The 26202-nt window shown below is 43.3% G+C and overlaps 13 protein-coding genes across 13 annotated transcripts; 8 read left to right on the forward strand and 5 right to left on the reverse strand.

Annotated features, from left to right (window-relative positions):
- Nucleotides 1–16: 16 nt before the first annotated feature.
- Nucleotides 17–1432, forward strand: O0I10_007938 (CDK-activating kinase assembly factor MAT1; the record flags this gene model as incomplete). The annotated part of the gene is made up of 8 exons (XM_058487946.1): nt 17–91; nt 154–242; nt 296–448; nt 503–576; nt 645–748; nt 801–941; nt 1005–1252; nt 1306–1432. The coding sequence occupies 8 exons, from the start codon at nt 17–19 to the stop codon at nt 1430–1432; spliced, it is 1011 nt and encodes a 336-aa protein (XP_058341284.1).
- A 2059-nt stretch (nt 1433–3491) lies between these two features.
- On the forward strand, nt 3492–4272 carry O0I10_007939 (uncharacterized protein; the record flags this gene model as incomplete). Its single annotated transcript, XM_058487947.1, has 6 exons — nt 3492–3599; nt 3678–3687; nt 3789–3815; nt 3886–3980; nt 4048–4118; nt 4194–4272. The coding sequence occupies 6 exons, from the start codon at nt 3492–3494 to the stop codon at nt 4270–4272; spliced, it is 390 nt and encodes a 129-aa protein (XP_058341285.1).
- Nucleotides 4273–5473: 1201 nt separating this feature from the next.
- On the forward strand, nt 5474–6363 carry O0I10_007940 (uncharacterized protein; the record flags this gene model as incomplete). The annotated part of the gene is made up of 3 exons (XM_058487948.1): nt 5474–5498; nt 5564–5829; nt 5914–6363. The coding sequence occupies 3 exons, from the start codon at nt 5474–5476 to the stop codon at nt 6361–6363; spliced, it is 741 nt and encodes a 246-aa protein (XP_058341286.1).
- A 142-nt stretch (nt 6364–6505) lies between these two features.
- On the reverse strand, nt 6506–8019 carry O0I10_007941 (uncharacterized protein; the record flags this gene model as incomplete). The annotated part of the gene is made up of 7 exons (XM_058487949.1): nt 6506–6927; nt 6992–7297; nt 7364–7448; nt 7503–7621; nt 7680–7735; nt 7829–7908; nt 7972–8019. 7 exons carry the CDS (start codon nt 8017–8019, stop codon nt 6506–6508), a joined length of 1116 nt encoding a protein of 371 aa, XP_058341287.1.
- A 652-nt stretch (nt 8020–8671) lies between these two features.
- Nucleotides 8672–10139, forward strand: O0I10_007942 (uncharacterized protein; the record flags this gene model as incomplete). The annotated part of the gene is made up of 5 exons (XM_058487950.1): nt 8672–8708; nt 8770–8800; nt 8860–8992; nt 9055–9090; nt 9177–10139. The coding sequence occupies 5 exons, from the start codon at nt 8672–8674 to the stop codon at nt 10137–10139; spliced, it is 1200 nt and encodes a 399-aa protein (XP_058341288.1).
- A 239-nt stretch (nt 10140–10378) lies between these two features.
- O0I10_007943 (uncharacterized protein) lies at nt 10379–11380 on the reverse strand (the record flags this gene model as incomplete). The annotated part of the gene is made up of 3 exons (XM_058487951.1): nt 10379–11110; nt 11170–11298; nt 11360–11380. 3 exons carry the CDS (start codon nt 11378–11380, stop codon nt 10379–10381), a joined length of 882 nt encoding a protein of 293 aa, XP_058341289.1.
- Nucleotides 11381–11640: 260 nt separating this feature from the next.
- Nucleotides 11641–12179, forward strand: O0I10_007944 (uncharacterized protein; the record flags this gene model as incomplete). The annotated part of the gene is made up of 2 exons (XM_058487952.1): nt 11641–11974; nt 12148–12179. The coding sequence occupies 2 exons, from the start codon at nt 11641–11643 to the stop codon at nt 12177–12179; spliced, it is 366 nt and encodes a 121-aa protein (XP_058341290.1).
- Nucleotides 12180–12622: 443 nt separating this feature from the next.
- On the forward strand, nt 12623–13458 carry O0I10_007945 (ribosomal protein L24; the record flags this gene model as incomplete). Its single annotated transcript, XM_058487953.1, has 5 exons — nt 12623–12730; nt 12785–12880; nt 12943–13046; nt 13110–13249; nt 13316–13458. 5 exons carry the CDS (start codon nt 12623–12625, stop codon nt 13456–13458), a joined length of 591 nt encoding a protein of 196 aa, XP_058341291.1.
- Nucleotides 13459–13785: 327 nt separating this feature from the next.
- Nucleotides 13786–15092, forward strand: O0I10_007946 (uncharacterized protein; the record flags this gene model as incomplete). The annotated part of the gene is made up of 5 exons (XM_058487954.1): nt 13786–13989; nt 14089–14317; nt 14393–14607; nt 14662–14781; nt 14838–15092. 5 exons carry the CDS (start codon nt 13786–13788, stop codon nt 15090–15092), a joined length of 1023 nt encoding a protein of 340 aa, XP_058341292.1.
- Nucleotides 15093–15331: 239 nt separating this feature from the next.
- On the reverse strand, nt 15332–17511 carry O0I10_007947 (uncharacterized protein; the record flags this gene model as incomplete). Its single annotated transcript, XM_058487955.1, has 6 exons — nt 15332–15416; nt 15489–16142; nt 16194–16351; nt 16411–16568; nt 16625–16690; nt 16746–17511. The coding sequence occupies 6 exons, from the start codon at nt 17509–17511 to the stop codon at nt 15332–15334; spliced, it is 1887 nt and encodes a 628-aa protein (XP_058341293.1).
- Nucleotides 17512–17721: 210 nt separating this feature from the next.
- O0I10_007948 (uncharacterized protein) lies at nt 17722–19204 on the reverse strand (the record flags this gene model as incomplete). The annotated part of the gene is made up of 3 exons (XM_058487956.1): nt 17722–18664; nt 18737–18954; nt 19037–19204. The coding sequence occupies 3 exons, from the start codon at nt 19202–19204 to the stop codon at nt 17722–17724; spliced, it is 1329 nt and encodes a 442-aa protein (XP_058341294.1).
- A 977-nt stretch (nt 19205–20181) lies between these two features.
- O0I10_007949 (uncharacterized protein) lies at nt 20182–22835 on the forward strand (the record flags this gene model as incomplete). The annotated part of the gene is made up of 11 exons (XM_058487957.1): nt 20182–20298; nt 20369–20385; nt 20440–20593; nt 20656–20701; nt 20764–20889; nt 20948–21493; nt 21556–21684; nt 21755–21976; nt 22034–22165; nt 22236–22397; nt 22456–22835. 11 exons carry the CDS (start codon nt 20182–20184, stop codon nt 22833–22835), a joined length of 2031 nt encoding a protein of 676 aa, XP_058341295.1.
- A 1000-nt stretch (nt 22836–23835) lies between these two features.
- On the reverse strand, nt 23836–24570 carry O0I10_007950 (uncharacterized protein; the record flags this gene model as incomplete). Its single annotated transcript, XM_058487958.1, has 1 exon — nt 23836–24570. One exon carries the CDS (start codon nt 24568–24570, stop codon nt 23836–23838), a length of 735 nt encoding a protein of 244 aa, XP_058341296.1.
- Nucleotides 24571–26202: the final 1632 nt, after the last annotated feature.

A 26202-nucleotide genomic window follows, 5' to 3' on the forward strand; every position in this document is an offset into this window, starting at 1 on the left:
TCTTTTTTTATGCACAATGAATCGCACGTCCACATTGCGAAACCAAACTCTACAAATTGGAAAGTCTGGATCTTCGGTTGTATCGTATCAGGCACGTACATGAATAAGGAGTTTATATAGTGTGAATGGCGACAGCTAACGTTCTGCATGTAGGAGGAAGATGCTCAATGTCCAGTGTGCAAGAGTGACAAGTACCTCACACCGAATCTAAAGCTCCTTGTCTCGCCATGCTTCCACAAAATGTAGGTTGATCTTGTAATGAGGTAGTATGTTGTTTAACCCAAGTTGCTGTTAGGTGCGAGTCGTGTATCGATCGTCTCTTCAGTGCTGGACCAGCACCTTGTCCAATATGCCAGCAAATCCTGCGTAAGAATCAATTCATGTCCCAAATCTTTGAGGATCTTGCAGTAGAGAAGGAAGTACGGATACGAAAACGAGTGAGCAAAGTGTAAGTGGGTACTACATTGTGTCATGGATAAGCTGATTCATGTGTATATAATAGCTTCAACAAACGGCCCGAAGATTTCCCTTCATTACGCTTGTATAATGATTACTTGGAGGAAGTCGAGGATATCAGTAAGTAGCATACGCGTGGATACATACCAGGATTTGCGGGTTTCCTAACAACCCCTTTTTCCGTATAGCCTTTAATTTGATGAACGAGGTGGATGTGGCGGAAACTGAAGCGAGGATCAGCGCATATGAACTTGAGAACAAAGACAGCATTGCAGCCAATGAAGCTCGAATGGTACGCTATGGCATGAAAGGAAACATAATATACTGATATACATCAATGATAGGCCAATGAACAGCGCTTTCAGAACTACCAGGACGAATTTGAAAGACAACAGCGGGAACAAAAACGTGAAGAGTATCTGCAGCTACTGGAAGAGGAACGACGGCAAAAGGAACAAGAAAAGGCTGATATTATTAAGGAACTTGTAAGTGGCATGCTACATGAGAGCATATATGGATGGGTTATTTATTGACATGGCTTCTTTTAGGCTACAACGAATAAATCCGCACAATCCGTACTTGCAACACGTCAATCAATCACATTGAAGAGGTCATCTGCTTTACGACAGCAATCGGAAAGTAATTCCCCAGCGCGTATGGCGATGCCGGCATGGATTACTGCGTCTATGGATGCCGATGTTGATACGAAGATGCAGGAAGCAGCAGACTTTGATCCATTTGATTTACAATACGAGTATACGACTGGATTTGATATTCGTGATGATTATGATGATCCGTAAGTTTGTCATTGAAGGAATTGGGAATTGAGTGACTTATATGATACAACAGGGCAACTGAGTATCTACACAACAACAAGCGAGCAAGAGCCGGTGGATATGCAGCCAAGTATGCTTACGAGCGTGCGCTCACGGATACTTTCACGGGTCTTACTTGTAGTCCAATTGGCGCAGAATAGAAAGCTACAATGTATATAATAACAATCCACAAAGTTGTTGATCGTTTCACTTCACGTTTGTGCGTGTGTGCGTGTGTGCGTATGGCGAAGGGTTGGGAATGCGTGTTGCATGTGGAGGTGATGGAGCAATGTCTCAGCTGCAGCCTGCTATGTATTGTATCTATGGGCATAGGTGCCTTCTCAAGAACCAAATGTATGTTACATTACACATCCACGATGCGTAGCACATTTATTATGTCATGAGCTCTAAACAAATGTGGGGAAAGAGGCTTTGCATTTTATGGGGGGCATCCATCATAAACAAACAAAAAGTGCTTCGAATAGCCACCAGAGCTGAAGATAAAACCATGCGCAATAAACTTTCTTGTCGAATAGGATCCATCATCATCAGCGATCAGAGATTAGATGGGACCAGCTCGATGGGGTAGGGGTGGGGCAATAGATATCTAACCATGCCCCCCCTTATTATTTGAAGTAAGATCTTTACCGTAAAGGAAAGGAGAGAGCTGAAGATTGATACATAGCATATCACATGGCAAATCGTGGAGCACTTGCATGCAGCATCGCTATGTACAACAACTGCAGCATCTCGTTTACTCTTTTCAAGTCATCCCCTTTTAGCTTGTCAACGCATTATTGACGCAGTGCATAGGTTGGTCAATGGGGTGGTAAACGATGTTAAGGGCAATTTGACACGTAGGAGATGGGTGGCATTCATTGTTTAAAGGAACTTCATTGTGGCAATTCGATATTGATCATCGCGCCAGAATCCTTGGAATACCGCCAATGTAACAAAAAAGGATTGAGGAGTCATCGTTGCATGATTGATTATGTTTGTAGCGTTCTGATCCATCTAATCCTATCCTTACAGGATCCTTTAGCTTTCATCTTCAAAAGGTATATAAGCAGCTACCACTGCATCCCAAGCTAGCTCCTTATCCAATTGCGGAAAAATGACACCGCCAAATACTGTGAAGCCCATTGACCTTACAGGGGGCCAATGGTAAGGTTTCCCTCCACACCCACTAGCCGTCAATGCTCACATCCTTTCCTCACGTCAATGTAGCAATCACTGTGGTCAAGTAAGGTTGATTTGCGCAACACAAGGCTAATCATTAATGCAAACCTTCTTCATAGTATGGTCATACCCGCCGATCTTGCTCCCTTCTTCGACCAAAATAGCCGGTGGTGTCTTCCAAGAAGCTTTGTCATACGTTAATTACAATGTCCCTCTTATTCTCTTCCTCACAGCAAGCACATTACAACTCAACTTTATCATAGCAACAAGAATTTGAAGAACCACACTATCTACTTTTATGCTACCCCTTTCCTTGTATGTCTTTTACCTCTACCAGCTAGTGGATGCGTTTACGATTTTCTCTCTCAATATGCAAGTGCAATTTGTGATATGACCTGGCCAAATCGAACATCGTTCATGTATCTTGGAATCAATTGAGATGTCACTTTATTAGTAGGATCATTAGCGTACGATGGGCTTGTCCTAAGCATTCACTTGTTCCGCCGATAACAATACGTCCTCAGTGAGCACAATGTTTCGAGTGAGTGGCTCGGAAGATATGGGCGACGTGGGAACCTTTCCATTATGATGTATCATGCGTATCAATTTCGTGATGTCCAAGAAGCCACAAGATGGCATGCTGTGGGGGTACGTTCGAAACGAGGCGTTCTTTGATTGGGACGATGCTTTAGGATTGATAATAACAATTGACCAGTAGCTTCATGATGCATTTACCTTACCACTGTGTAGGTTGACCATGTGGTTACAACGAGGCTGAAGGGAATATGGATTGAAGAGGTGTTGTTAACAGCGCGGTTCAAGCTTGCTTTCGGTCATCTGCCCCGTCGGCACTCGGGCCGGGTGAGCGGGTAAGAACTTCATCCAATGGCTTTTATCCCCATCCATCCACTTTTTTTCACCTGCAGTAGGTTACACATGTGCGTGAAAATCTGTGTATACTCGACGACCCCAAACAGCCTCTCCCTCAGCGCATAGTTTCTTTTCTTCTTTTGCCTCATTACTTCACTCCCCACTCTCAAAATGGCTTCCGTTTACTCTTCTGAAGAAGTTGCAAAGCACTCCACCAAGAACGACCTTTGGCTCGTTGTTCACAACAAGGTCTACAATGTCACTGAATTCGTCCAAGAGGTAAAGCTTGTTCATTTGTCTTCAACGTCGTATCTTATTAGAAGGTATGAAAGCTCACAAACTATCATGTCATTATAGCATCCCGGTGGTAAGTAAAGAAAACAGCAAAGAAAGGGACACGATAATGCACACGTATTGGTACCTTGCACTCACATTCCCATCCTACGTGTTCCTTTTGAATGTAAATAGGCGAGGAAGTTTTGCTTGATGAAGCAGGTAATGATCCAAGTCTTACAAGGTGATAAGGATATGAGATGACTCATGGTATTTGGGACTTTTCTGGTAGGCAAGGATGCAACTGAGTCCTTTGAAGATATCGGTCACTCTGATGAAGCTCGTGAGATCCTCGAAAAGTACCTCATTGGTGAATTGGATGAAGCTGTAAGTGGTTTGATGATGGATGTCATCTTTCACTTTTACATTATTAAAACGTCTTTGATTCCCATAGTCCAAGAAGGATAACCACAAATTCAACGTCATCCGCGCCGGTGAGCTTCCTGAGCAACCCAAGTCTGGATCGTAAGTTATACACACGATAAAAAGCTCTCTCCATACAAGTTCTCTCACACACTCACACACACTTTTCGATAATAGCTTCCTCCGTGTCGTCATCCCTGCTTTGCTTGTTGCTGGTGCCATCGCCTACAAGTTTGTCCTCGAGAAGAAGCATTAGATTCTCTTTGCAAATAAAACAAAACATGACCCGACGTACTAGATCCCATCAGGTTACACAATCCAACGATTTCCTTGGAATGCAAATAAGGGTATGCAAGGGACTTGAGTATGTAAATGACATTGATGGATGTGGAAACAATCAGTATATTGCTATTACACAATGTCATTTGGCGCGATACAATAATGGATATTGCGTTAAGCCATGTCATGAAATCTTTCGCAAGGACAGGTACGGGGCTTATCTGTTGAACAAATATCATACGATGGACCTCAACTATCGTGCCTGTTGGTTGCATTAATGGGTAGCTGGTGCAAACACGATTATGGGGAGGAAGCTGTTTTGGATTATGTCATTGTTTTTTCACCCCACATGGTGGATCCTGTCAAAAAGTGCCCTGAAGCAAACCTGAGTATGGGCTCAGTGTTTTCTTACATACCATCAAGGTCAACACGTGGTTGTGCATCTTTGGTTACCAGCTCGTTTATTTCATTTGTCATACTGAACACAATCATCCAGGCTCATCTTTACACCCAATTCATGTGCCGGATCATTTCCGCGGAATGCATCCTAACCATCCTTCTTATCATAGCATTGGGCTTACATGTGCATATAAAAGATGACATGCGTATTACATACAACGTGTTGAATGAGAGAGTGATGATGTCAAGTGATGAAGGCGTGTACTTGTTTCGCTGGGTATGCATTTGGCAAGGGTATCAAAGACGCTATTATTATCATTTTCTTTTTTTCCAATATGAGATGATTGCATAATGTAAAGCTACTTGGAGACTCTGGATGGTAGAAGATAAAAAGCCATCCAACGTACTATGAAGGCTAAATTTTCCCTCTTGCAATATGAAAGGTAAAGGGCAAAAGCGGGAAGGAAGAAAAACTCTCCCTGTCAAGCTTACGTGCTATTTAGTCCAGAAAGCTGGTGCACACGACCCCAATCAAAACCTTTCTAACCGCGGAATTGTAAAGAAAACCCCTACTCAGCCGATCTGTTTTCAATAACTTGATCGGCAACTCCCGGTCAAAGCGAGTTGTGGTTACCACCTCTTTGTCGGCCTACTAATTCCCATTGCAGAAAGGGGGATCTCATTGGGAACCGGGGTTGCTTGCTATCCATAAATTTCTATTGTGTGTGGGGTCATTGTGTGCTTTTTCTTTCCTTTTCTTATTCCCATTATCCTTCCACATGTTTACCACTACAAGCCATTTACGTATGTGTGCCTTTCATTATCTCGTAAGATATTCGACAACATGCTAACATTCATACGCTGTGTAGTCGATACAAACGAAAAACCTCACACAGCAGGTGTCCCATCAGCCGTTCCTTTGCGATATGAGGAAGACGACAACCAAACACAAACATCTTCAGGTGCAACGTTTAGCACCGTTGCCGAGGCAACTGACGACATGTCATCACCCACAACCTCGATGATTTACGAAGAATACAGCAGCTTTGAAGAAGAAATGACCGATCAAAACAACGCTCAAATATCTCGTTACCAGAATACCTACTTTATGGATGGCGGCAATCGTTTCATATCGGTATGACAACGGGAAAAAAACGATAGATTGACTCCTTGATAGCTGACCGAGAGAAAATTCTTTTTCTTTTTTCGTTTGTAACAGCTGCCCACACTCGGTAATACAAGCAAGGTGGCATCGCATGTTTCTCGATTATTCGAAGAATGGCTGGAAAATAAGATTTACCATCATCCGTCCGATGCGTTTGCGTATGATCATTTGCCTATCCTTCAAGATAATCCAGAGCTTTTGGCCGAAGATATCTTCAACAAACTTAAATCTCGACCCACAGCTATGACAGGCATGTCACGGTTATTAGTCAAAGTAAGAACGGGGCACGTCTATACATATCATCAACTCGAAGATGGTCAACCCTTGGTCACCGAAGATATGGAAGACTTTTTCCAACAATTCCCACTCTTTGTTGAAGTCAAGATCTATAGCATGGCTAGCAAATCGTCATCCTCCACACAGCTCTTGTTGACAGTCGAGAATGCAATCATCAACCCTGAAAGCCCATATCCCATTATGGATGAGATCCACCCTTCCATTTAAAGGACATCCCATATTGCACATGACTTGATCTTCCCATACACTTACCATTTATCCGCTTGCCATCCTTCACACACATATATATAATCATACTGATCTTGTAAATACATCATCTCATTCGGTATAACAATATATAGTGTGCCATTTATTCATCAGGCTCATCAGAATCAGAACTACCATACGACACTAATGGTTGTTGCACTTTGTCATTTGGCTGCTGAGCACAGGGTATATCGCCACCACCATCACCATCACCACCACTACGGATGCTGCTGCTGCTGCTGTCATTGTTGTTGTCTCTGTACCCACCTCGTTGTTGATGTTGTGATGGCAACCTCCTTTTTTTGCTTGGCTTAACGATCGCAATGTCTTCTTTTTCCTTGTGTTGTGGCAGGGTGGATTTCGATTGTTGCAAAAAGGGGTCGAGCTTGAGCCTGGTATGGGTCATTGCACGCAAGCCGAGTTCTTGTGCCACGCTCTTATTGGGATCGCTTTTGCTTTTCCTTTTTGTTGGGAATAAGGTGGAGGCTGTCTTTTCCAGTTTGCGCTTTTCAACAAGAGATGGGTCTAAAGTAGGCTATATAAGTGATCTGCATACGCTTGCTTCTTCATTCTCAACCATGCTTCTCACCTGAATATTGTATCATTTTGGCTCGTACCACGTCATCCACTGTCTCGGGCAATAATGGAATGTGCAAAGAGTGCTTATCACGTATCCGATCAGCTTCTTCCTCGAGTGCTTTGTCCTTCTTCTTTTGCTCTCTAAACTTGCGTCGTAGTTGCTGCGAACGGCTATACGGATCACTCCAACTTGAATTTTGAAGTTGTTGTAGCTGGGTCAACACCGGCACGCTCTCTTTCTCCACTTGCTGATCCATGACACCATGTTCAAGGCGAAACATTGCATCTGATTCGAGTCGTTCCTTGGTTTCCTCATCTGCATAGCAACCATATATCACATGATGAGCCTCATTTCCCAAGAAACGGTGGATGTAATCTTTACCTTTCAACTTGATTACTTCCGAATCCTCTGGTTCCCATTCCTCCACCTTTTTGCGAGCACCACTAACAACTTTGTAATCGGTATTCTAATCCATGGTTGTTAACTTTCAATGATGATCCGCTGTCTTATATGAACATACCTTTGGATCAGTGTGGATCTCGATCCAGTTGCTGCATAGATGACATTTCATGCGAAATTGCAGGATGGGTGTGCTGTAGTAGTTGTCAATCTTTTTCTTCTCGGCATTGTATCGAACACCTGATGTGAATCCATGTTAATGCACAATCCAATTATAGACCCAGCCAACGATCAATACCTCTGCCAATGTGATTCTCGCATCCAGTACACCATATGTTGAAGGGTAGTTCAAATCTTTTGCAAACGTGTGTTCCCGTATGGGCAACAGAGAAAGGGGCAAACGAGATTATTCATCCAATCCTCCCTTCACAAAAGAGTCTCTCTCACCTGACAACCAAGATGCCTTGATCCAGCTTTCGTGCACGATCGCCCAAAGGGTGCTTCCCCACATGCTTGTTGACAGAACCCTATTCATGAACAACATGAGTACACTTGCAAGCCATCTACCTTGACATGCTATCGCATCATACCTTATCGGGCGTCCAATCAGGAGGATAGTACTTGTTGAATGGCTGCATGTAGAAGAAGAGTAGAGTAGAAAGAGATAAAAGCCACACCTGGGAAATTCATGCTTCTCAAAGCACTAGAAATGCCAGCCCAAATGTTTATTATCGAGATAAAACAGGGATCCTACTATGTGATGATGGGGTATCTTACTATTGGGAGGATTCATATTGGTGGTGAAGGGTGGTAGTTGGCATGGTTACATAAGCCAACATGGAAACTTATCATCCGGTTTTTCTTTGGAGAACACGACGTTTCGTCAGTGATTGTTCGTACTTCGGAGAAGCTGTTTATGGTGTTTGAAAGTGAACTTTTGTTTCATGTGGCAAAGATTGACAAGCAGGTGGTGGTGATGGTGATACAACAGCCGTTGTTATATGTGCTAGGTTACAATACTCTCCAGGACAACGACATCCACCCCTCTTTTGGAGTATAAAGCATAGGGCAACTATGGATAAAATTACCCAACGATGTCGTATTACAAGCAATGATTGATTATCCATGGAAAACCTCGCCACAATTTCTAAAGTGGTATGGCGTGATGATGCATCACATATGCCAGCTATCGTCGGGTTTGGCACTCCGGCCTTATTTTTATGGGTGTGCACAAGATGACTTGGAGACTTGACAGTACTTCTCTTCCCACACTCTCTCATTCTACACACCATGTTGGTAGGTCGTGCATCAAGATCCTTGTCTCGATGTGAGTAATCGCGATTACCAAAAGGAGTCGATAATGTTTTCCTAACACCTGCCTTCTTTAGTGCAACAACCTTCCCTTGCTTTAAGACACCTGTAAGTATTCAACAGCACGCGCGCGTATCATTCATTATTCATTATTAACATGTCGATAGTGCTTCAAACCAACGTCGTTCCCTTGCTACAGCTACCGCCGCATCCAATGCTTGGAGACATAGACGAGCTGCTTGCTATGTTACTGTCGCTGCTGCTGCCACATTAACTTATGGTCTCTGGAGACACAATGAGGTATGTTGATGCTATGTAAAATGGAAGGTTGTGATATGACAGCTTATAGCGTTTATTCATAGGCTCATTGTGATGCTGTTGCTGATGACAAACAAAGGGTAAGTTAAGGGAAGGGGGGAGATGACTATTTGAGAAATCACGTTTGTTGTGCTGACAAAGGTGTTGCGGGATATTCATTTTACAGAGATCGGAAGGACCAATTACCGACAGCGATCCGATGCGTTTACGTATGGAAGCTTTCATCAAAGGCTTACAGAACCGCATTGTGCAAGATATCGAAGCGATTGACGGCAAGCAATTTTCACGCACAACATGGCAACGTGCTGAAGGTGGCGAAGGAATTACATGTGTGCTGCAGGACGGCAATGTATTTGAAAAGGCTGGTGTTGGTGTCTCGGTTGTGTATGGCCAGCTTCCCAAAGCTGCTGTTGAGCAAATGCGACATGATCGTGGCAAAGAAATCTCAGCGGATGGTCCTGTTCCCTTCTTTGCAGCAGGCATTTCACTTGTGATGCATCCACACAATCCCAATTGTCCAACTGTGCATATGAACTACCGCTACTTTGAGATTGAAAATCCCGATGGCACTCCAAAAATGTGGTGGTTCGGTGGCGGTGCTGATTTGACACCAAGCTATTTGTTCGAAGAGGATGCTATTCACTTCCATCAAGTGCTCAAGGATGGCTGCGACAAGTATGACAAAAAGTACTATAGCACCTTCAAGCAATGGTGTGACAAGTACTTTTTCATCAAACATCGTGGTGAAGCTCGTGGTATTGGTGGCATCTTTTTCGACGATCTCGATGACAAGCCTATCGAAGAGTTGTTTGGATTTGTCAAGGAAATGGGTAATCGCTTCTCCACTGCCTATGTCCCCATTGTCCAGAAGCGTAAGGATATGAAGTTCACCCCCGAAATGAAACGATGGCAACAATTGCGTCGTGGTCGCTATGTCGAATTCAACTTGGTATGGGATCGTGGTACCAAATTCGGTCTTCAAACGCCTGGATCAAGGATTGAAGCCATTCTCATGTCCTTGCCGCTCACTTCTCGATGGGAATACATGCACGAACCAGAAGTCAATACTCAAGAAGCTGATCTGATAGAGGTCCTCAAGAATCCCAGAGATTGGGTGCCTTTGGATTAGATAAACCTAGGCATTGTTTTTCATTTTCTATACTCTTGTTACTATTATTTGGTCTAATACAACGGGCTACTTGAATATACTATTATGCCATATGGGTGGTTATATGTGGTTGAGATCAACACTCTTATGAAAGGGCAAGATTGTTAACAACATGTATGATTGCAATGAAGAAAAGGTATATACAAAATTATATTTGGTACTCGAAAAAACAATAATGCGTCAAGCATTGTATATAAAAACTAATCAGTTGGCTCTGCAGTTGGGGTCATTGTCTTGGTGATGGTTTTGATTGCATGTTCAGTGACCGTATCGGTGATGGTCTCAGTCAAAGTTTCTTTCAAGGTCTCAGTCTCAGTAACGGTAGCGGTGATGGTAGTTGTATCAGTATCAGTAACAGTGATTGTGCTTGGAAGAGCAACCGTATCAGTGACAGTAGTTGTGTGGTGGATTGTAGCATAATTGATTGATGTGGTCGTATCGGTCACAGTCTTCGTATCGGTCACGGTGGCAAAGTTGGTGATTGTGTCCGTATGGTGGGCTGTAGATGTGATAGTATCCGTTTCCCTCAAAGTAGATGTTTGATAAAGAGTCTTTTCCACCGTGGCAGTGCGATGTAATGTGGTCGATTGAGTGACAGTGGCTGTGGTAGTTTCAGTTACGGGTGGCTGACAAACTTTTGGCTCGGCCCATTCGATCACAGCAGTCTTTAGTTGATCACGATGGTGCTGCACCCAGCTGTTCCATTGTTGATATTTATCCTGCACCCAAGGATTCACGTGTTCATTCATCCACAAGCTCGCCTCTTGCTGTTTGAGTTGAAGCATAAGCGTATGATCCGAAACAATATCCATCAAGTCATTGCAATAATGTCGATTGCATGCTTCATCCACAACCATCAATGAGAACCAAATAGCGCCTAGTGACAAGATCATCCATAGTAACCATCCAAAACGAGATCCACGCCTTGATGACTAGAAACATAGAACATGAGCAAACCTTGTTTATGATTGTATTATCATATATGCAATACCTTTGTATCGGCTTGTGTAGGTTTTTCAGACAAGTTGGTTGCTTGACTATCAGCATCATTTTTCGAGAGGTTGTCAGGTGCTTCAGCACTGCTGGAATGGGGTTCGTCGTGTAAAGAAGACAAGTCATCCTAGTGTAAAGTGATTAGTTGTAAGAGACAAAGTACCAAGATGAAGTAAAGTAGCTGGTACCATTGAAGAAGGCGATGCCATTGTATATACGCGTGTGTGAAAGGGAGAGAGAGAGAGAGAAAAGCGATGTGCCTTGGGATTGATGAGAGTGGGTGGAAGCTGAAAAAAGATTAAAGTCCGCACATAAGTAAGAAAGACAAGGCAGCAACTCAACGTTCCTCCTCTCCTCGTATTATAAGGTAAAATATCATAGCCATCCATCCATCCATTATCAAATAATGCATTCATCCATTCAATCCATGCATCCATTCTAAATATCCATCTTTGTTTTGTATCTAGCAATGGCCCCCAAGAACACCCAGAAGCGTTCGACCCTTGCCGACGTCGTCACTCGCGAGTACACCATCCACTTGCACAAGTTGGTCCATGGTCGCTCCTTCAAGAAGCGCACTCCCCACGCTATCAAGGCTGTCAAGGAGTTTGCCGTCAAGGCCATGGGTACCCCCGATGTCCGTATTGACACTGGTCTTAACAAGGCTCTCTGGGCTCGTGGTGTTCGCAATGTCCCCCACCGCATTCGTGTCCGCATTGCTCGCAAGCGTAACGATGATGAGGATGCTGTCCACAAGCTTTACTCCTACGTCACCTTTGTCCCCACCCCCAACGGTGCCAAGGGTAAGTTTTTCTTTCCATCTCTACATGCAATATGGACTTGCTTGCATCAATCACAACGTTCTTGATATGGCAAAGAAGGAGATGAGATATCAGGATCAATCGTTTGGATGTTGCTATGCAGTGTATATGCGTATCTATTGGTTGCCATGACGACTAACTCGATGTTATTATAGGTTTGGAGACCGTCGTTGTTGACGATGAGTAAATGTTGCGTTGTCGCCTAGCTACTATCTAGCGTCATTGTTTCGACATTAAAAGAAATTGTCCCAGCATTTGTGACCTAAAATCTTCTTTGTATGCATGATCGGTGTGGTACAATGGACATGTGAGGAGGAAGAGAGATCATTGTGTGTGATGCATGAGCTTGTATGGAGGAGGAATCTTTATTATGAATTGAGGTTACTACTGGATACTGTACTATGGTTAAATAACAATACTTGATATAAGATAATAGAGAGATGGGATGTAATGCAATGATAATAATATTCGAGATCCATGATACTGTATATGCCGTGTTGATGTGTATAATGTGGTCAGATCAATTGCAGTCACGAGTAGTGAGAGGAAAAATGTTGTGCGGATTCTCTTTCGCAGGGTGTGTCTGTATTCTTCTCAGCTTCGACTACAAAGAAACCAACCACCTTTCCGATGCACCGTTTCAAAGCTCAGGGTATCAGCTCTCGTCACATTTCTGTTCCAAAGTGGGTCAACCCAAAGGATCGCATCAAGCAATGGAACATTGTCAAGGGCGACAAGGTTGGACTTTTTTTCGGCATCGCTTGTGACATGACACCTAATGCGACTGTATAGGTTGCTATTATTGCCGGCAAAGACAAAGACACCATTGGTGAAATCAAGGCGGTAAACCGACAAACGAACACCGTATTGGTAGAAGGAAAGAAGCTGGCAAGTGATAAACAAGATGAAGAAGATGACATTGATGGATTCGATTGACACTTGAAGTATAGGCCAAGAAACATGTTCCTCAACAACCCGGTGCTCCTGAAGGTATTATGAGAAAGGAGATGCCAATTCATTATTCGAACGTCATGTTACTGCATCCTGATACACAGTAAGTGAACAATGATGATGATGATGCGATGATCGGTTTGAATTTTGACGTTTGTGCAAATAGAGTCCCTACTCGGATTGAACGTCGGCAAGTGGAAAAGACATTGGAGGATGGTCGTATCACCAAGCGATGGGCACGATTTGTGAGAGGCACAGATGTCGAGATCCCCAAGCCTTCAGTTAAATATGATGATAGAAGCGGAGGTACGAGAATCGATAACAACAATTACAATGACAACGCTCAACCTAATCATGATACGTGTCCTTTAGAGGAAAAATTCACTACATCACCTGAGGATGTTAACAAGGTTACATTCACTGGTCTTGGAGAACAGCAACCTCCAGTGCCTGAGGATTTGGTCCGTGAGCTTCGAAACCCTTACAAGCGTCGCCATAGCAACCAAGTGGTGTAAAAAATCAACATGATCCTTTTTCCATTCATTGCAAACGTACATTTTTCATCCTCTTTTCCCCCGTTTATCATGTCTCATAAAATACAAAATGTAATAAGGATATACACAAAGAGAAAGGATGGTGGTTGGTGCATAATAATGATATGTCATGTTGCATAAAAGGAGATGCCCATGCAGGTAAACAAGAGATAAATACAATTGGTCAACATCATACTTGCTGCCGTTGGATATCGTGAGAGTTCTATCATTTGCATACTTATCCACTCAACAGCTAACTTGTCGTCCGTTCGTTGGAACCAGGCTCCGAATAAAAGCACCTGAGTCATCATGAGCACCCAAGAAGTTATTCCTGATTACCTCATGCCTGCCACTTCTGGAGAACAGCTGCTCGATAACGGTCAAGGCATCATTGACCCCGATGTCTACTTCAACACAAACAAGCCCCCTGCTGATCTCGACCGCTTTGAACAAAGATTGTCAGCCTTTGTTGATTATCACCGTCAGCAAGGTACTCGTGTAGTCCTCATTACGGTAAGTTGAAGGTAGTGTGTGGGGTAGTTTTGGGTAGATAGGGTTCCTATGTGGCATGGGTATCACTTGGAAAGCAAGCTAATACATACTTCTTTGTAGAGTGGTGGCACCACAGTACCTCTTGAGAACCAGACCGTTCGCTTCATTGATAACTTTAGCAACGGCAACCGTGGTGCTACATCCGCTGAGTACTTCATCAAGGCTGGATACGCTGTTGTATTCATGCATCGCCAGTTCAGTCTCGAACCTTTCCAACGCCACTATACACACAATCCCAACAGGGCTTTTCTTGACTACATGGTCACCAAAGAGGATGGCTCAGTATGCGGTATGTCATCATCACTAATGATCTCCCCTTTTCTTCTATGTGCTTGTGTTTTGATAGTTGCTTTCTCTACTATAGTGGATCCAGCCTATGCAAAGGAGATGCATGTCATTCTCACCGAATACCATCGTGCAAAGGAACAAAACATGCTATTGCAACTCGACTTTGTGACCCTCTCAGACTACTTGTTCAAATTACAAAGCGCATGCCACATCCTCGCTCGCCTTGGCAATAAATCCATGTACTACCTTGCAGCTGCCGTCAGTGACTTTTTCATCCCATCCCAGAAAATGGTAATGTATAGGATGATGCGTCTCCATGGCAATGGTATTCATCTTTTTATATAGGCTGAGCACAAGATTCAATCACGTGATGGTGCTCTTAATTTGGTGTTGGATCAAGTACCCAAGTTCTTAAAGCCATTGGTGAGCAACTGGGCATCACAAGGTTTAATCGTTTCGTTCAAGGCAAGTTACGCATCCATTGCTATCTACTATTGCTAATGATAGTATACATCCAATAGCTCGAAACAGACATGTCGTTATTGGTTCCCAAGGCAAGACAAGCATTACAACGTTATGGACATCAAGTTGTGATCGGCAACATGCTCAAGACGCGTAAACAAACGGTGACGATGATTATGAACGCTACTGAAAAGGAGCTATCGCTGACGCCTGAAGAACTCAATGAAGGTGTTGAGATTGAAAGCATGATTATACCGGCTCTTGTACATATCCATGATCGTTGGATTGCGTCTGGTCATACCGACAGTCCGTAGATAAACAGTTTGTTCCATGCAGATTATAAAGATAATGTTCAAAGTGAAAAAGAAAATGATTCATTTACAGCCAAAATGGAAAGATAAAGTAACGCCCCAATTACAAAAGAAACAAAAGACATATATGTACTAGAGGATGAGAGGGAGAAGGAAATGTGGAAAGCGAGTATACGAGGATAAGGAAGTGTGCGGTTGAATAAGAATAAAAAAAGAGTGGGTAATTCATGCAAACAGCGTGCCTATCGCTTGTCTTGTTTGTCCGCTGCTTTCTTTTCCGCTGCCCTGGGAGTCTTACACTGAAGCTCAACCATGATGGGAATATGACTATGTTCGTAAATAGGATCGATATGAGTATGGATGAGGGGAAAAAAGAGAGAAAGATGAGATCCAACTTACTCGGAAGGAAAATGTGGATTGGGAAAACCAATCACTTTGCCAAGATACTGCTTGTCAATAGGTCCAAGTAGTGACATGACTTGAAGCGTGTTGGTTGTCGACCAAATGTAATCCAAGACACCTTTAAAGTCAGGCGTGTAATTGGTGAAGGGAAGCTCATCCATTGATGCATAAGCACTCTTGAGACTCAAATTGTGAGAGAGACCTTCCTTGGTATAATCGCCGTATAGATATTCACCAAAGTCGTCATGGTTTTCACGAACCAATCCCTTTGACAAAAATTCATAGACACCTGACACAGGTTCAGAATTGAAATCGCCAGCGATGAGAGTAGGTAGGTCCGAAGTCGAAGCGTAGGTGGGTCCATTAGGTGAAGAGGGAGGTGGTTTCAAGTACTTTGTAGCAAATTTCTCGATGCCATCCAATAGCATACCAACTTGCACCAATTTGACGTCTGCAAACGATGGATCCCAATGAAGATGTGTATTGGCAACGAGGATACGATCCAAGGTTTCCTTGTTTTCTAGCATCGTGAGCACCGCGATATTGTCCTTGGTCATGACGCGGTTATAAATATCAGCACTCTTCTTGAAATCGGCTCGTTGCAGCGCTTTTTGATTGTATTCCATTAGATGCACCTCAATCAATTCGAACCTAAAGGGCATGCTATTAGTATCACCATTTGGCTGATTGAAAAGGACATACTTTGATGATTTGAAAAAAGTTGCACATCCATCCACTTGGCCTCGCTCTGTTCCAGACATGGTCTTTGCTCTTGATTTGGGATAGTAAACGCTGTCATAATCACCACGTTGTCTAAATTCCTCCCTGAATTCATCCTCGTATAAATCTAGAGATAGTTCCTAGATAGCCTTGTCAACCAATCTTCATCTTGCATTGCTGTCGATGAATGGATACTTACTTGAAGACACACGATATCCACGTCGCAACCAAAAATTTCAGAGAGGATGAGCTCCTTGCGATATTCCCAACCCAATGCCCATGAAGGTGCATATCCATAGGCTTGACTCGTGACATATTTTTGACAGAGGATATTATAGCATAGCACCGTGAATCTCCCTAATTAAATCATCCATGTAAGCACTCGTATCATCCATTGCAATATCCTTTTTTACCTGGATCCGATTCTGATCCGCTGGTATCTACTGCGATCCACTCTCGTTGAGGAGGTGGCATCCCCACTAGCGAATTGAATGCCGTTAATTTACAATCATTGATATTAAAAGAGTAGTTTACCTGGTGCATTCTCTCGTAGAGATTGAATGACAGCAGCTGATCCTTCTTGAATGAGGATATCTCTAATGTCTTGATGTAGTGGATTGCCTTCGAGGCCAAGTGTTTCAAGTTGATAGAGCGAGCCAAGTTCGGATGGTAATGTGACGAGGTTGTTGTCGAAGAGTAGGAGCTCTCGTAGGTTGATAAGTAATCCGAGATCAGGTGGAATATCGGTAAGTTTGTTGCCAGATACATCCAATGTCTTGAGATGAGATAACTTTGATAGAGCAGGCGGTAGAAACGTCAAGTTGTTGTGATTCAAGTAGAGCACGGTGAGAAATGAATAATTGCATACAGCCAATGCAAGGTTCTTAAGCCCCATTCCACCCATATCCAACGTCGTCCATGTCTGAGAGCTCTCTTCAGTCGATTCATTCATCATTGATGATCTTGCTGGTCGTCCAACCTCCGTTTTGCTGAAGCCGTTGAGAGACTTGTTGGGGTTATTCGGATCAGTGATAGTCACCGTCGAAGAAACAGGAGCATTACGAGCCATGGCTGCAGCTGTACGAGCATGATGGTGTGGCGACGACGATTGCCTTGAAATCTGTGCATAAGATAATTGACGTGCTACATGGGTTGACGTGCTGCCTGCCAGAGAAAGAGACACATCGGATGACGAATGCAGATTGACAAGCGAATTGGTGGGTTGTTGTTGTTGCTGCTGCTGTTGTTTGCTGCCGCTCATCGGCACGGCATACCGTGCAAATGAATTGTTGGCGTACATGTCAAAGGTAAGTCAATGGTGGATAGTAGCAATATGTTGAGCGGAAGAGTGATAATGTAGTAGTCTCTTTCGGAGCAAGTTCTCCTACCATTCGCACACACACACACACACACCACGCACTCCACTCACACGCGCACGAGTGGCCGATGCGCACATGTAATGAATGATCTTCATCCCCCGTTTGTGTCACTGATCTCTCTTAGGCTATGTTTATATTATTACTATTAGACATGCAACATACATAGCAGCTGTTGTGCATCCAACTTCTAAAACATCTCGAATAAAGTCTACAAGCCATTTCCTCTTGAGTCGTTGTATATATGCATTGGTCACAATTTCACCACGTTGCTTCTTCTTGTATCCAATTTCGTAGTCATGTGATGTTAGCAAAGCCCACGACCGTGTCATTGTTTTTCGATGCTGAACAATATGGTACAACAACAACGCCAAAAGAGTCCCCAGCCAAAGACATCCATATCCAACATAGATACCCACTTGATCAGGCATCCAACACACTTTGGCGGCAACTCTATCATTCTCCGCAAGGTTGACAAGGACAACGCCATTACCACCGTTGGTCCCCATGTTGAATGGAGGCACTGTTATTTCATGTACGTCACCGTGTTTGACATGGCAATACGGGTGATGGCTTCCTGAAAATACCGCAACAGGCTGAATCCAATCCATGAGCTCTTTTGACAATTCTTGATCCAACATCCCTTGATACTGATGCTTGTGTTCCTGAATGATTTCATGATGATGAGGTGGTGGTGATAAAGATTTCTTGTATTGGCGATCATCCTTTCTATTTGTTGTTGATGACGATGGATCCATGACGTTGCAAGGTTTATCATGTCGATATAGCGGCAAATGGGTGAACAATATACGTGGCTGGGGTGGTAGATTGAGATTTAGTGCGGTTTCTTTGGTACTGAGATTCAACGTTGACGACAAAGAAAGTGTGTCAACAATGACGGCAGAGTAATGGGTCGTTTGAAATGTATACGAGGTTGACCCAAACTCGTTCTGGAACCTGTTCACCTCATGGGATTTGATACCATCACCAAAGCCAATATCATGTGTGCCTGCCATATGATATTGTGGTTGCGAGGAGGAAAACAATCGATGGAAACGCGCAGTATGGTATTCAAAGCTGGTGTCACAGGAGATAACAACAATCAATACACGCATCACACACAAGGATAACCATAATCCTGGGTCTTACCCTGCATCACTCCATTGACGGCCACCCTCGATCAAATTTCCTAAAAATACAGTCGCCTGTGGATACAGCTGTTGTTCCAAATATCGATAACTGCGCTTTTGGTACAAGTCACTGTAAAACTCAATCACTCGCACAAACACGTCGGGTATAATGTTGTAGGAATATGCGTCCTTCAATTGAGTATCGCTCACAAGCAAGAGCCTGTCTAGTTGTAAAGGCTACAACAATGAAAGCATGTAAGCCATTGTGTTGCTATGGCTACCAGTCAATTTCACTCTCTCTACCATCCCTACTACTTACGTTTGATACGTGCTGTCTTTTTCCAGGCCATGGTGCACAATGTCTTGCTGCACTCCAAAAAATATAGATTTCACCATATAAGAGTGCCAAAAGCCACGCAAGGCGTAGTAGGTTGATGTATCCTCGTGGCGATCGCATTATTGAATCGACAGCGTTGGCAGACCACATTGGCTCGTCAAGAATGAAAAAAGAAGAAAGAAAGGATAGACAAGGAATTGTGGAAGATGTCGATTGTAACCATCAAGCTCTAAAAATAAAGGACCTAAATGCGGTAAATAACAAAGCTTGAAAACAAAAAAAGCCAAAGCCAAGCCCGACATTCATGCTGGTGTTTGCGGGTGTAACCATGATCCAACAATTGCAGCATCCTCTTATTGTGTGAGGCTTGATGAGAATCCCCGGGTTTTCTTTTCCTTTATCTTCTTAGCTCCAAACCCAAATACGCCTTGGAAACTACAAATAACACGTTGTATACTAATCTAACTTTTGGTGGGTAGCATAAAGGGGAGGATGTTTACGCCACTTGTACGCCATAATAAACGGTTGAAATGTTGTCTCTTGGGCAATAAAGATGTACTCATCTTAAAGATTTGCATTCTAGGGATCAACACGATCTGCATCCAATGTCATACGGGGCCTTTGTATCACAGCGTAATCTATCTATTGAGCATTATGATGACTCATTGTATCCAAGTCATGTGTGTTGCTTGCCCAGGCACGATTCTTTCACGTGACATGGGTTGTTTCCTACCCATTTATTTAAAAGAATATATAGCCGATATGAGATCATGCCAAATACTATGCAATTTATAAACGTTGAGTGGGTCATAGTGTGTAGGTGTTTTATTGCTTGTATGCTGTGTGCTTATGTGGTTGCCATGGCAATTTGTGTCACGGGACTAAGGACGTGCGAGCTATGCATTGCATAAGTGTAGTGTTGACGTGAGAAGAGAGGTAGTATAATGATAGGATAGTACTGTATCAGAAAAGTGGGATGGGATTGTGGCAGTGTTCCTGAATAACAATATGGCTACAATGGATGACATGTGTGAGAGTGAAAGTCGACGATTTATGCATGACCATCTCATCAGCTTTATCGGAACTTGATACACACCTTGATACAACTTCTTTTCCTTGAGACTATTATGCAACTACAAGATGACCGACAAACCTTCTTACTCCCTCGCCCAGTATGGATTAACGACACTGATGTAACGCAATGCACTCTTTGCAACTCGCCTTTCAATGCTATACGACGTAGGGTAGGATATCGTTGGACTTGATTCTCCAAATGGACACTAACTCAATGGTATTCCCATGGGCGTATTTCAGCACCATTGCAGGCACTGGTAATGTTTGTATACGGCTTGTTTGTTCACTGGGCTAATTGAAAAGAAAAACAGTGGGAACATCTATTGCCAAGAGTGCTCATCCAAGAGTGTACCTCTTCCGCAACTTGGGTATGGCTCTCGACCTGTACGAGTATGCAACGGATGCTTCGAGGTGGCGTATCTGGTGACATATGCGATAGACGATGATCATGGTTTATCGACCCAGGTGAGGGAAATGACTAGGTTCATGTCAAACTATCTATTAATATGAAGAGTGAATGCACGTAGATTCATGGTGCTCGTGGTTTATTGGAGTTGATTGAGCGAGATAATGGTAAATGCAAGCATGGTGGTGGATAGTATTATATGACATAGTTGACGTAGGATGATGATTAGAAAAGGATATCCACAACATTATTGCGTACGGCGCCATCGATGCACTGATATGGCTATGCAGGACATCATCAAGTATTCAGTTACATCATTTGACCACTACGATTCTGGCAATCCTCGCTGAGAAAGGTACCATTTCCTACTTTTTCGAAGCCAAGAACAACGAATGACTCATTATTGCTGTTAGAATCGGTACGCCCTGTTATTATCACCAAATGGGCTCTACCTCCATTACTACATTTGGTCGAGCACTATATTTACTATGATACCAAAGACACCAAGAAGCACCATTCATCACCATCATCAATCCATTCAGCAACTGGCTATCAAGAAAACGAAGCCCAGGAGAATAATGAGGATGAGGAGAACACCATGCTTCAACAACAAGAGGTCGTACTAGAGATCGTGATCAATTGTGCGCATGTGCTATATCAGCTTGCTCGTGCTGGCATTCTCAGCCAGACCAACATTGTCGACGACGGCATATTTTTCACGCTTTTGACATTGGCTGCTTATGAACCAACCACTACTCCTACACCCAATCAACAAGATACCCAAAGCGTAGCATCCAGCAGTGCCAGTCATCACCATCATCATCCGCAACGGCAGGACAAGGCAACATCCAATGGCAATGATAATGATGAAGAGGTGTCTTCTCCCCTACAACTCAAAGAACGAGGACAAATCATTCAGAGCTTAGCAGCAAAGGCGATATCGGCTATCAGTGGTCAGGGTAAGGGTTTGAATGAGTGGAAAATATGGTGATGTTCCCTTTAATAACCTTTTATGTGTTAGTGACGCATCAACCGGCTATTATTGAACTTGTACGAGGATCCGATAAGTTTGCAAGCCTGATACAATCTACCAATGATGATGTGCGGAAGTACTTTGCAAAATCGATTGCCTATCTATCTTTGAGAAATGGTAAGGATTATGGGAACGCGAGAGAGAGTGTGTGACATGAAGCATGAACAACTAAACCACGTATCTTTAGACAAATACAAGCCTGCATTATTGGCTGGAGATGTGGCTCGGGCGTTAGTATCTGTCATTGCTCTTTTACCGCAACAAGATAACAGCAAGCAGCGAAAAGAAGATTTGTCGTATTACCTTTCGCGCAGTGTGGATGGCAAGGATGATATGGAGAAATACGTTTCAATGAATCCGTCGGCTGTTTCTCATATATGTTGTGCACTGGCCAACTTTGCAACTAACCGTAAGTAGTTGAACAAAGGGGAAGGCAATGCTTGATGGTACTCAATGATTGATTTAGAAGAGTCTCAAACGAAGCTTATGTCGCAACCACGGCTGCTCAAGTATATCTGCAATGTGCCATCTACGTTCCCTGAACACGCCGAGGTGCATCGACATGTAGCACGTTGCTTAGCCAATTTCGCGCTGTATGGTATGTACAATTATACAATGACGTTTCGAATTGCAAAAGCTAATTGCTATTTTTATTCTTGTTTTGCCAGAGGAAAACAATGGATTGATGCTTGCATATGCAACCGATGGTGATTTGAAAGATAATGCATACGACGTGTTACCTACGTTGCTTGCCATGGGACAGAACGACACGGTGACTTCTGATATTCAACGACACATTGTACGTGCCATCGATAATTTGAGTGCATTTGGTAAGTTACGGGTAATCAAAGGAAGCGAAGTGCTGGTATTGATTGGAGCACTTTTTAGTTTCGGATGCACGAGAGGACAAACCTAATTGGGACGGGATATTCAGCGATGCGTACTCCTTCATCTTGCGTGTGCTGGTGGATAGCAAAGATGCTGATACGTTGAAGCGTGCGAGGAGCATCAAGGAAAAGGCAACTCGTGCGGGGATTACGGGTGAACAACAGCAACAAAGCAGCGATTCGACATCATCGACCACCAACAAACCCGCAACAGCAGCAGCAACAACAACAACAACAACTGATGGCGGTGGTAGTGGAGGAGTCAACACATCATCATCATCAACCACTGGCAAATCGAAAAAGTCGAAAAAGAAAAAAGGAAAGCAGGATGGTGGGCATCAGAACAACAATGCAGCATCTTCAAAGCAAGGCGTAGAATAATAGCAACTGCACATTTGTATATAATTTCGGGTAATCCATCAAAGGGTATATACAGGAACATTCGTTTGACACTTCCGATGCAACAATAAACCGACGACATGTTTCTATCAAGAAGACCGATTGTGTCATTGCTTGAGTGTTTGTGTATGTGTAAATGCTATTCTGAAACAGCAACGAAGCTGCTGTGTATTGTTTTTCTTTTCCATATCCTTCACAGCATCGCTACGCGCTTTCTGGGATACCTGACGAGGCTGTGCGTAGCCACGACTACAATAATGACACGGGTCTTGTATACATGTTTTGCATCTTGTGCTTCCAATCAATGCACCTGAACAACATGACACATTGATGTAGTAAGCAAGGACCAAAAGACGGGATACACGCAAAAAGAGAGAAACATGGTTATCGGTGTTGCGTGATGAAGGTTTTTTTTTTACATCAGGTGGAAAAAAGGGGGGAGGATTGGCGTACAAAAACACACACACCACGCACGCTACGCTTTGTTTGGAGTTTCAGCATTGGAGGTTGAGGGATGTCAAATTCTTTGTGTTCACGAGATTGTATACAAAAGTCTAAGAGTGCTTCTCTTCTTTCCTCATCATGCCATCCTATTCATCCTCGTTGATACCATATCTCTTTACTTTTCTCAAACACCAAACCCATACCCGATGTACATATAGAATAGCAATTGACAATGACATAATGTGTTTATAAAGTTCCAACAATCCTTCAAAGGTGACATTTGGTTCAGTGGATAATGCAGGTTACAAGAAAAAAAAGCGCGGAGTATTTATGTTTTGCAGATCAGGCAAACAAACAGTTACAAGTTTGTCGATTGAGAAGGGAGGGGAATGACAAAAGGAGAAAACATGTACAAGGAAACGGCAAGTTTTGGTTGTATAGGGTGTGTGTGTGTGTGCATCTCGTGTATGCAAGGTGTATGACGAGAGGAGCAAAATATCGGATAATGTGGCAAGTACTACTACTTCTACTGCTGCTGTCAATGAGGTGAGGCTGTTGAGCGACACGATGCTTGATGCACGGTTTGATGTGCTTTGAGACAACGGATACTACAGTAGGCCTGTGCTTTGCATTTTGCACATACCGGCATGGCCTTTTTCTCTACACCACAGCGAGTGCATGTTGCTGAGCTTGTCGAATTGAAACTTGATCCACTTTGGCTACTGCTGCTGCTTCGATAACTGCTCACTGACATGGATCGTACAGACATTTTCTTGCTGGGACCCGTAGTGGGATCCTGTTGTTCTTGTTTTTCCTCGTCTTCAAGTCCTTTGGCTGCCAAATCACGAAAGTGTTCAGCCAAACTACGTACATGCGATGGGCCACAGCATGGTAGTGTCACATCCATACATTTCTTGTAGTACTTGGCTGCGCGAAGTGTTGCTTGAGCACGTGTATAATACAACATTATGCGAATAACTCGATTATAGCATGCTTCAACCTTGTGTGGACGTTCCTGATCCTCGTCCTCTTCCTGTTGACGTTTGAGATCTTTGGCTAAAGCCCATAATGAGTCGTCGTCTTCTTCGATAGAGAATTGATCCATGCGTGCAAGCACGCTGTGGAGTAATTGTTCGTTGCAAATGATACGACGAGATGATGGTGTGTGTACAGAGGGGGCTGGTGATTGGAAACAAGACGAGGAAGGTGATGATGTGGTTGAAGAAGTACGGCGTGAGCGTATGGCATTATCCCAGAAGAGAATGGAAGGCATTGTTGTAAAGGTGGGAGAAAATGACAAGACGCCAATCAGGAACGTGCTTTTATAGTAGTGTGAAGACACGCGACATGTGGTGGAAAGCAGCACATTGGTAGCAGGTGATGCCATGTGTGGCTCTTGTAAAGCTTATCATTGGACGAAACACTGTTTTGTTATCAAGGTTTTGCGCCTTCCTCGCACCCTTCTCTTTTTCCTGTCACAGCCAAGACCACACATACACACGCTACAAATGTCTCCAGTTTCTTGTATAAGGAGTGCCGTCATTAGCTTGTTTACATGCTGTGGTATCAGATGACCCATATCGACACAACCAGGATGCACGTCTTTGCCACCACGCCCACTGCAAAAGTCATACACGCTTGAAAAACATGAAACTAAAGTGGCTGTAATTAATGTATGTGTGTTGGAAACGATGATACCAAAGAGATGAAACCATTATACTCTGTGGCCGTAGTGGGTGGTGATCGATAACTAATCCTGCTTAGTAGCGGAATAACGGAATAGATTCATTATTCACCCCGTATACTGATTGACTCAACGAACGAAACATGCCAACTAAACCCGCTGACATTTGGCATTTTGGCTTGGTATCCCTTTTTTGCTACTCCTCCTGTTGTTGTTGCAAACACATTTTGTATGAAACATCACCGATTCATGATGCTGTAAATGAATCATCTCGACGCATCCTCCCTTTTGTTTCTCCATTACAGGGTGTTGTTTAGGCTCGTGGTGCAGCAACACTGACGCCGTCTCCCGACATCCGACAAGAAGAATGCATAACTTTAAATAAGATATGCAGAAAAGAAACGCCCATTACTATTACCAGCATCACTTGCATTCTATATCCTCCGACCTCCGAGATGGATCGTCATGAAGGAAGGAGCTCTCATTGTTATATACTAGTACTGGATTTTATCAATGTTGGATGTAAACAATGAATCTATCTCCCACCTTTACTTGTGTCATTATTGTCTTCCTTTCGTTGTTGTGTCCCAACAAAGAGGATCCACGTGGACAAAAAAGTGCTGCTGTTGGCTATTGCTGCTGTCATGGAGAGAGAAAAATACCTCACCCACATGAGAGTGCAGCACGCATCATGCATGCCAGTGGCGGCACATCATGTGATGCAGCATATAAATCATCACCCACAAGTAGAGAGAGACATATCCAAAGTTGGCACCATTATACATGATATGCAGGATACCTGTGTAACAATCGGATCATCCGCTCTCCACCAAAAAACCACCGCTATCTTTGAAGGGATGCATTACATCCATTTTCTTTCTTTTTGACCTAGCCCCGTGAAAACGTCTCTTGCATTTACCTATGCATAATAGTGTTTCATTACACATTGCTCCCTGTGGCATGTCCGTATCAACACCGTCGTCAAGGAAACGTGTATAAGAAAACATCCTTATTTCACTGTTATGCAATAATCAATGTGTGTGGCGAGTAATGTCTGTGTAAAGTGAACGTTGCACATGCAATGGCGTTGATCATCAACCAGTGTGGCCATGATAATCATGGTCCTATCATGCTGCTCTCACGACGTCTTATCAGTATTTGGCTGGTCACTGGAATTAAAAAGGAACCCCAACAACCCGATACCACAACAATGATGGTAAC

Source organism: Lichtheimia ornata, assembly GCF_029851405.1.
Source record: "Lichtheimia ornata isolate CBS 291.66 chromosome Unknown scaffold00040, whole genome shotgun sequence".
Lineage (NCBI taxonomy): Eukaryota > Fungi > Mucoromycota > Mucoromycetes > Mucorales > Lichtheimiaceae > Lichtheimia > Lichtheimia ornata.